General features: G+C 39.0%; 1 protein-coding gene across 1 annotated transcript in view; it reads right to left on the reverse strand.

The window, feature by feature from the left end:
* The window catches only part of LOC127583916 (putative methyltransferase NSUN7), a 43,524-nt gene extending 36,980 nt beyond the window's left edge, over positions 1 to 6,544 (reverse strand). The window contains exons 1-2 of the mRNA XM_052040322.1: positions 6,259 to 6,544; positions 568 to 626 (exon numbers count right to left, since the gene is read on the reverse strand). Of these exons, the coding sequence (XP_051896282.1) occupies positions 568 to 626; positions 6,259 to 6,544 (345 nt within the window). The remainder of the gene's footprint in view (positions 1 to 567; positions 627 to 6,258) is intronic.
* Between the last annotated feature and the right edge of the window lie 2,022 nt (positions 6,545 to 8,566).

Raw genomic sequence — 8,566 nt, forward strand, 5'->3', positions numbered from 1 at the left:
CATGAGGGCAGGGAAAGGGAACAGGTGAGGGGGCCACAGGAATGAGGGAATATCACCCCTCAGCTTCTTACATCACCTCCTTTCATCCCCCCTTCCCCTCTCTCCTGGACTCACCACCTATCACCTGCCAGCTTGTGCTCCTCCCCCTTCCCTGGCCGCCTTGTTCTGTTTTCTGCCCTCTCCCTTCCCAGTCCTGATGAAGGGTCTTGACCTGAAATATCAACTGTTTATTTTCCTCCATAGATACTGCCTGGCTTGCTGAGTTCCTCCAGCATTTTGTGTATGTTGCTCCAGATTTTCAAAACCAGTTGCACTTCAATGTGTATGCAACAACCCTCTCTCTCCCTACAAGCCAATTGTAACAACAAAGCTGTTGCCCCATCGACTCAACAATGACCAATGGTTTAACTATTACACTAAATATCCTTTAGCAACCAGGTCATCAGAGAAGGCAGAGATATTTCAACAGGTGACCTAAGATACTACTAATTTTGAATAGGTTTTAAACATTCATATTACAAATTTAGAAAAAGTGGTGTCTTCACTATCAAGAAAGTGTTTACTTACAACTGGCTGAGATGGATAAAAACAACTGTTAATCAATATTTCTTCTAAGATATCTTGGTCTGTTGAAAGGGAAAACAATGACAAATAAATTTATTATGATGTATTAGCACTTCACTTAAAATTCAAACTAACTCATCACAATTATGAAAATAAACAAATATTTAAGATTTAATAGAGTATATTTAGAAAGTTAAGTCCTAGAACTACAATTTTTAAAAAAGTTTTTCTCTTTACAGGTGAAGATCTTACTGAGTGTGTAATTCCCTCTTAAAAGTTTCTTTCTGTTTAGAAATGGAGATCACCTTCACATCATTTCCATTTGCTGGATCCAATTACTATGGCATATTGAATGTAGTAGAGACTTGTACATCACAGACTTTGGTTCAAGATACTTCTGTGCAAATTACAAAGCACCTTTTCAATTATCATAATAAGAGACAAATTAATAGAAAGATTTGTATATTAATCAGCCGACTATCAAAATTGTTATCCATAATACCTCTGACAACCGATATTTCATTACCTCATTTAGATATCCATAAAACTATTCACACTGTCTGGCAATACCCTTAGCACACCAGGAAATGTCAAACAGGCAAACAAGATTCAATTCTTATCAGATGTTTGGACATTTAATTCATAGGTAAGAAATGTTTCATAAGTCAACCCTTCTCTCCACCACTACCCCAACAACCACCCAATCAATATTTACTGTAGATACACTGAACGAAAACAATAATCCACAAGTTCCAAAGGAGTTGGTAAGGTGGCTTGATTTAGATAGTTTACCTTCAGAGTAGAGCTAATCAAGGTTAGCCTTTGCCTTTATCAGTTAGAAAGGCAAGCATTTGGGAATATCTCAAAAGAAATTTCAATACAAAAATTGGTTTGGAGTTCAATCTGATCAAAGATTTTCTCCAATATCTCCACACTCAGATCCAAGATATCTTATCCAAAAATGTTCAAGAATAGTCAATAACATTAATGACATTACATTGATCAAGAAAGAAACAAATGAGCCGTAAGCTTTTCTCAAGTGGGTTAGTAGCGAGGAGGGAAGTAAGATGCTCAATTTATCTATCAGATTGGCTCTGGGAGATGTAGATATTATTCTGGTATGCCTCATGCCAGAACTATCACATCTGAAAATTTACACAAAAAGGTACACATGGAATATTTACTGCTGCTGAATCTACATCAGCATCTAAACAAGACTGAACTGAATAAGAAATTTCTTCCATTGTAAGAATACCACAAGTTGAGTCTCTTATAGCCAATTTAAAGAACCAAATTCTATGCAGCCTGTAAATATCTTCACAGATGAAGTCCAGAGAGAGAACCAAGTCTGGAACTTGTGTTTTAAACTTAAATAAAAGCTATTACAAAAAAGTATGAAGGCAGAGTTTGATTAAGTGGTTTGGAAATAGATTGAAAAATAAGACCAGATAAGCAGACATTTAAGGAAATATTTCATTATTTCTCAATGGAATATATTGTTGAAAATTAAGGCTGTGAAGGTGTATTTGGATTTCTAAGAAGATTTTTAAAAAGGTGCCACATAAAAAGTTGGTGCACAAGAGCATTTGAGGACAGTATATCAGCAATGATAGAACATTAGCTAACTAACAAAAAGCAAGTGTTGGGACAAGAGGGTCAATTTTCAAGTTAGCAAACTATAACCAGTAGAATCTTACAAGGATTAGTGATAGGCCCTCAGCTACATTCACTTACTTCTCTCTAAGTCAGACAAAAGCCACTGAGTGTATTTGGCCAAATTCAAGAGACAATACAACAACAGGAAGGAAAGCAGGTTTTGAGGAGGACAAAGATACTACAAGGAGATATATGGATAGAGTAAATGACTGGGCAAAAACATGAGAATTAAGGGACATGGTGGTAGTGCTGGAAAACAGCACTGAATTTAAAGATCAGCTATGACTATAATGAAAGAGCAGGCACAAAGGGTTGAAGGCCTACTCCTGTGTCCATTTCTTACGGCAGATGTAGTGATGTGAGTTTATGCACTTTGGTTGGAAGAATAAAAAAGCTGTATATTGGTTAAATGGAGAGGCATTATAGATGGAACAGGGCATGCAGCACAGCAAGTCCCAATAATGTGCTTATGGATTAATTGGCTACTGTAAGTTGTCCCTACCGTGGGTGAGTGGCAGGAGAACTGGAGAGAATTGATTGCACTATGAGAGAGAATAAATTACAGGATATACATGGGAGAATAGGACTGATGGGAATGCTCAGAGAGCCAATGAAGACTTGATAGGACAAACGGCCTCCTTCTACATCATAAAAAAAATGACAAATCAAAAAATGAGAGTTACAAGGAAGACAGTTCAAAAGTAGGCTTGCTTCAACTTCACAAGGCTTGATAAGGCAATGCCCGGAGTGCAAAGAACAGTTTTCATCTCCTTGTACTGGAGGCTATTCAGAGAAGATTCACGAAATTGATTCCTGGGAAGAAATGTGTTACACAAGGAGCAACAATTGAGCAGAATGGGAATTTAGAATAGGAGGTGGTTTAACAAAAATCTGAAAGATTCTGATGGGAGTTGACAGAGCTAATGTTGAGAGGGTGGTTCCCCTCCTGAGCATAATTTCAGAATAAGGGATTGGCAATTTAAACTAAAGATGAGCAGGAAATTCATTTGCTGCAGAGGGTCATAAATCTTTGATATTCTCTATCCAAAAGCGCTATGGATATTGAGTCATTAAATATGTTTAAGGATTATTTAGGGTGGCATGGTAGTATAGCAGTTAGCGCAACGCTATTACAGCGCCAGCGATCGGGGTTCAATTCCCACTGCTGTCTGTAAGGAGTTTGTACGTTCTCCCCGTGACTGTATGGGTTTCCTCCAGGTGCTCCGGTTTCCTCCCACATTCCAAAGATGTATGGGTTAGTAGGTTAACATGGGTGTAATCAGGCAGTGTAGTCTCGTTGGGCCAGAAGGACCCGTTACCGTGCTGTATAAATTTGATGGAGGGGAGGGGAGGGGAGGGAGGAATTTTTGTACTATACTATACAAAGTGGGGATCAGGCACGAAAGTGGAGTTCAAGATCAGTCCAGCAATGATCTTATTGAACAATGGGACAGGTCCTAGGAACTATATTGCCTATCTCTGATCCTATTTCTTATGTTACAAAATACACACCTAACAGGTTAATGCCTGCATTAACTATTTGTCATTACAGGTATGAAGTTCCTCAGACAGGAAGGAAGGAAAAGAACATGACTTAAGCATTCTACATGTGCAGGAGCAGGAATACCTACAGATACTGCACAGGGGTTTTTAGTGGAATGGAAGCTCACACATCACCAATTATTGTGGAGCAGCAAACAATAATTAGAATATTAAACTTTATAATTAATCATAATGGGATGCAAGTAGTAGAAACTAACTGAACAGAGCTTTAGTGACCATATCCTGTGTAGTGCAGCTGGTAGCTGGTTGCTGAGAAACACGAAAAATATTCAAAATGTCAAACAAAGTACAAAGAAGACCAATGAGACTGACTCTTGGTATCAGATCACTAGATAATCAGGAGACTCTTTTGAGCTTTTCTCCCTTAAAATGGTGGCTTCTGGGAGGTGGCCTTACAGATACACAATACAGTATATAGCATAGAGAAGATAAATCCAAAACATAACATACCAGAACAACAGGACATGCAAAGTCCATTTAAATTACTAATAAGTAAATTTAAAACTGATGCAAGAAAAAACAAATTGCTTTAAAAAAGGTAGTGGGAAAAGCTTTGAAGTTGCTTATTAAAATAGCAGAATGCTGCAATTGTGGGGAGATGGCTCAAACATTAAAGTAAATAAATTATGGAAAATGACCTTCCTATCTGGAGCTACCTTCAAGCCAATATTACCAAAAAGATGTATTACCTATAGAACACCAAGATGAAACACAAGCATGATCCATACCACTTTCTATTGTTCAGGAGAATGACAGAGAGAAAAGAAATTTTAAAAAATCCTAATTCAGGTTTGCAGTGCAAGGGCTAAAAACATGTCTGCAATTAAAATGGAGTTGTCTTCTAACAGTCCCCAAGCTGAGCAAGCAGGCTCACCTGGAAAACAATTCCCACTGTTGTCTGTCAGGAGTTTGTACATTCTCCCCATGTCTGCGTGGATTTCCTCCAGGTGCTCTGGTTTCCTTGCACATCCCAAAGACATATGGGTTAGGAAGTTATGGGCATGCTATGATGGCGCTGGAAGAGTGGCAACACTTGTGGGCTGCCCCCAAGAACACTCTACGCAAAAGATGCATTTCACTGTGTGTTTCGATGTACATGTGACTAATAAAGATATCTTAACTTATATATCATAAGGCCTTGGGTCATGTAATTGTAAAACGTGAAGCAAGTTAAGATAAATGTGTTTATGGCAGGAAGGCAACTAAGTCCAGCCAAGGACCCAGTGCAGTAAATAACATTGTTTCTGTATTAGGGAGGATAGCTGCTTTCTTAATTTGATCGACAGATGCTTATAAAATTAGGAATGAAGAGTGGGCTTCTTAACTACACAAGTGTGAGCTATAAATGAGCTCACTGGACTTCTCCTTGGACAGGGATCCAGAATGGGGCAAGGACCAAGTTCTCCAGACCAGCTGTCATTTTGTGAAGTCCCTGGTGGGGACACCATTGCCTTACAAATATTCTCGTAACTTATTGCTTTAACATTTTAATAAATTTAGTATTTTTAGCCTTATATCATTGACTTGTTCTTTCTCAATCATTAATCTGAATTCTCAAAATTTGCTTACATTCCTTGAAAGGGCAATTTTATTCTGCTTGGATTTTATATTATACAGAAAAACAAAAGTTTTGACATTTACCCTAGTAACAAATGAAGAAAAACTGAACATACATTCATGACTTAGATATGGGTGTGTGGGGTAAAATAACAATGTCAGTGGCCACTATTTGAGGCCCTGTGGCTCACAACATCTTGGACTTGATGCTGCAGCCAATCTGCAAAGCGAAGCAGGCCAAGAGCAGCAACTAGCTTACAGGATGCAAAAGCTAAACAACCACCCATTATGGGCTGTCAGAAGGCTTTCTAAATGTTTTTAAAATCAGAGATGGTTATATATATGTATGTATAAAATTTAATAAGTTGATTGCAATTTCAAATTAATGCACTTGAAAAACATCAGTTAAAAAGTGAAAAATTGCTTCTTACTGAAGGTCAGCCTTTTTATTTGTGAAAGTCAACCTGCACTGTAATAAATCAGACAACAGCAGAACCAAAGAACATATGATTAATGCTTTATTAGTTTAACGCTAGCGGAGTAAGGGATACAGAGAAAGAGTAAACAGTGTAACCTGAGCTCTGTACTGATCCCACTTGGAGATCACCCAGTCAGTGTCCTTATTTTTATACCCACTTTGTGGGAAGTTGCACTTACTAAGGCAGTTGCTTACAGCAAACTTGTAGCAAAGATATGCCTTAAACACTTCTTTGTTTCTCACCGATATTTGCAAAATTGTAGCCTTGACTATAGTCACCCCATGGTGGTTGAAGCAATATCACGCCATGGGAAGAATAGCTGCACACCATTAACCCTTACATTGCTGATCATTAATCCTTACATTTCCAGTTATCTTTTACACAGCCTCCCTTTCAATTAATTTCTTTTAAACAAAAATAACCCAAATGTTTTACTTACACTTCAAAGCATTGAAGGCTAGGTCGTACACTGAGCGCTGGAGTTTGTCATCTTTGATTTCTAGAATAGGTGACTTTAAATCATTGCCATAGTGTACAAGCCTCCTAGAAAGAGGTTTCTCATTATGTATGTTCTGAAATATGTTAGCTGACATCATGTAAACAGCATCAGGGTAGCCATCATTTACACCAGTATGTGTCCTACGTGAGATGGTCAATTCGCCAAGATACGCAATCTCTGATGGTATTTCAGATGAATAATCTGCTTCACTTTTTGTATGCAGCATTTCTGAAATCTTGTATTTGAATGGCAGACTGAAATATTCAAACAAGTTCCAGTTTTCCTGCAAAGATCAGAATGCAAATTCACCCCAGCTAATAAATTATCTTAAATGAACTTAAACAAAATTTAAAACTAAGCAGAATAATTCACAAATGAAAACATAATTAAACAAAAACAGTCTGTGTAAAATTTTACTTTCATAGTTCAGTTTTAATTTTTATTTTAAAATTTTCATCCTTTCCAATTTTATCTGCTAGATCCTGTTTCTTCTGCAAATATTTATGATTAAGGTATAGTTCCACTAGTGTTGACCACTCATCTCTACCAAGTAAATATTATTCACATAATCACCTTGGAAGTGCCAACAATTTTTCCACTGCAAAGGACATTATAAATAAAATGGTCATTATGCCTTTCTCCAATATCCATACATAGTTATTTACAGTAGATTTAAAAGTCATAGGTGGATGGAAGATAACGAGAAATGGAAAAATAGCCAATTTTTCCATCCAGGTGTCAGACCTCTTGGTGGGCAAGCATTTCGGAGATAGTGACCACAACTTCCTGACCTTTAGCATGAACAAGGACAGGAGCAGGCAATATGGGAAAGTATTTAATTGGGGGAGGGCTAATTACAATGGTATTAGGCAGGAACTTGGGAGCATAAACTGGGAAAAGATGTTCTCAGGGAAATGCATAGCAGAAATGTGGAGGTTGTTTAGGGACCACTTGCATGGGGTTCTGGATAGATTTGCTCCACTGAGACAGGGAAACAGTGGTAGGGTGAAGGAACCATGGTTGACAAGAGAAGTGGAACATTTAGTCAAGAGGAAGGAGAAAGCAAAAAATCAGGCAGGGCTCTTGAGAGTTACAAGGTAGCCAGGAGAGTTACAAGGTAGCCAGGAAGGAGCTTAAGGAGGGACATAGGAGAGCGAGAAAGGGACATGAGAAGGCCTTGGCGAGTATGATTAAGGAAAACCCCAAGGCATTCTACACGTACGTGAAGAACAGGAGAATGACTAGAGTGAGGGCAGGACCGCTCAGGGATAAAGGGGGGGAACATGTTCCTGGAGGCAGAAGAGGTAGGGGAGGTCCTTAATGAATACTTTGCTTCAGTGTTCTCCAGGGAGGAGGACTTAGATGAACATGAGGTCAGCGTAGAACAGGCTAATGTGCTGGAGCATGTCATAGTTAAGGAAGAGGAAGTATTGGAGCTTCTGAAAAACATTAGGATAGATATGTCCCCAGGGCATTTATGAGCATTTGGAGAAGCATAGTCTTATTAGGGACAGTCAGCAAGGCTTTGTGAGGGGCAAGTCATGCCTCATGAGCCTAACTGAGTTTCTCAAGGAGGTGACAACACAAATTGATGAAGGTAGAGCGATGGATGTGGTGCAAATGGATTTTAGTAAGGTGTTTGATAAGGTTCACTATGGTAGGCTCATCCAGAAAGTCATGAGGCATGGTGATGGGATCCATGGAGACTTGGCTGCATAGATTCAGAATTGGCTTGCTCACAGAAGGCAGAGGGTGGTAGTAGATGGAGTGTATTCTGCCTGGAAGTCAGTGACTGGTGGTGTTCTGCAGGGATCTGCTCTGGGATCCCTACTCTTCGTGATTTTTATGGTTGACTTGGATAAGGAAGTGGAAGGGTGGGTTATTAAGTTTGCAGATGACACAAAGGTTGGTGGTGTTGTGGATAGTGTAGAGGGTTGTTGTAGGTTACAGTAGGATATGGACAGGATGCAGAGTTGGGCAGAGAATTGGCAGATGGAGTTCAATCTGGACAAGTGTGAAGTGATACACTTTGGAAGAACGAACTTGAAGGCAGAGTATAAGGTTAATGGCAGGATCCTTAGCAGTGTGGAGGAACAGAGGGATCTTGGGGTCCAAGTCCATAGATCCCTCAAAATTGCTGCACAAATTGATAGGGTGGTTAAGGCGGCGTATGGTGTGCTGGTCTTCATTAGTCAGGAGATTTTGTTCAAGAGCCACGAGGTAATGTTGCAGCTCTATAAAACTCTGG

Source organism: Pristis pectinata, chromosome 2, assembly GCF_009764475.1.
Source record: "Pristis pectinata isolate sPriPec2 chromosome 2, sPriPec2.1.pri, whole genome shotgun sequence".
NCBI classification, from domain to species: Eukaryota; Metazoa; Chordata; class Chondrichthyes; order Rhinopristiformes; family Pristidae; genus Pristis; species Pristis pectinata.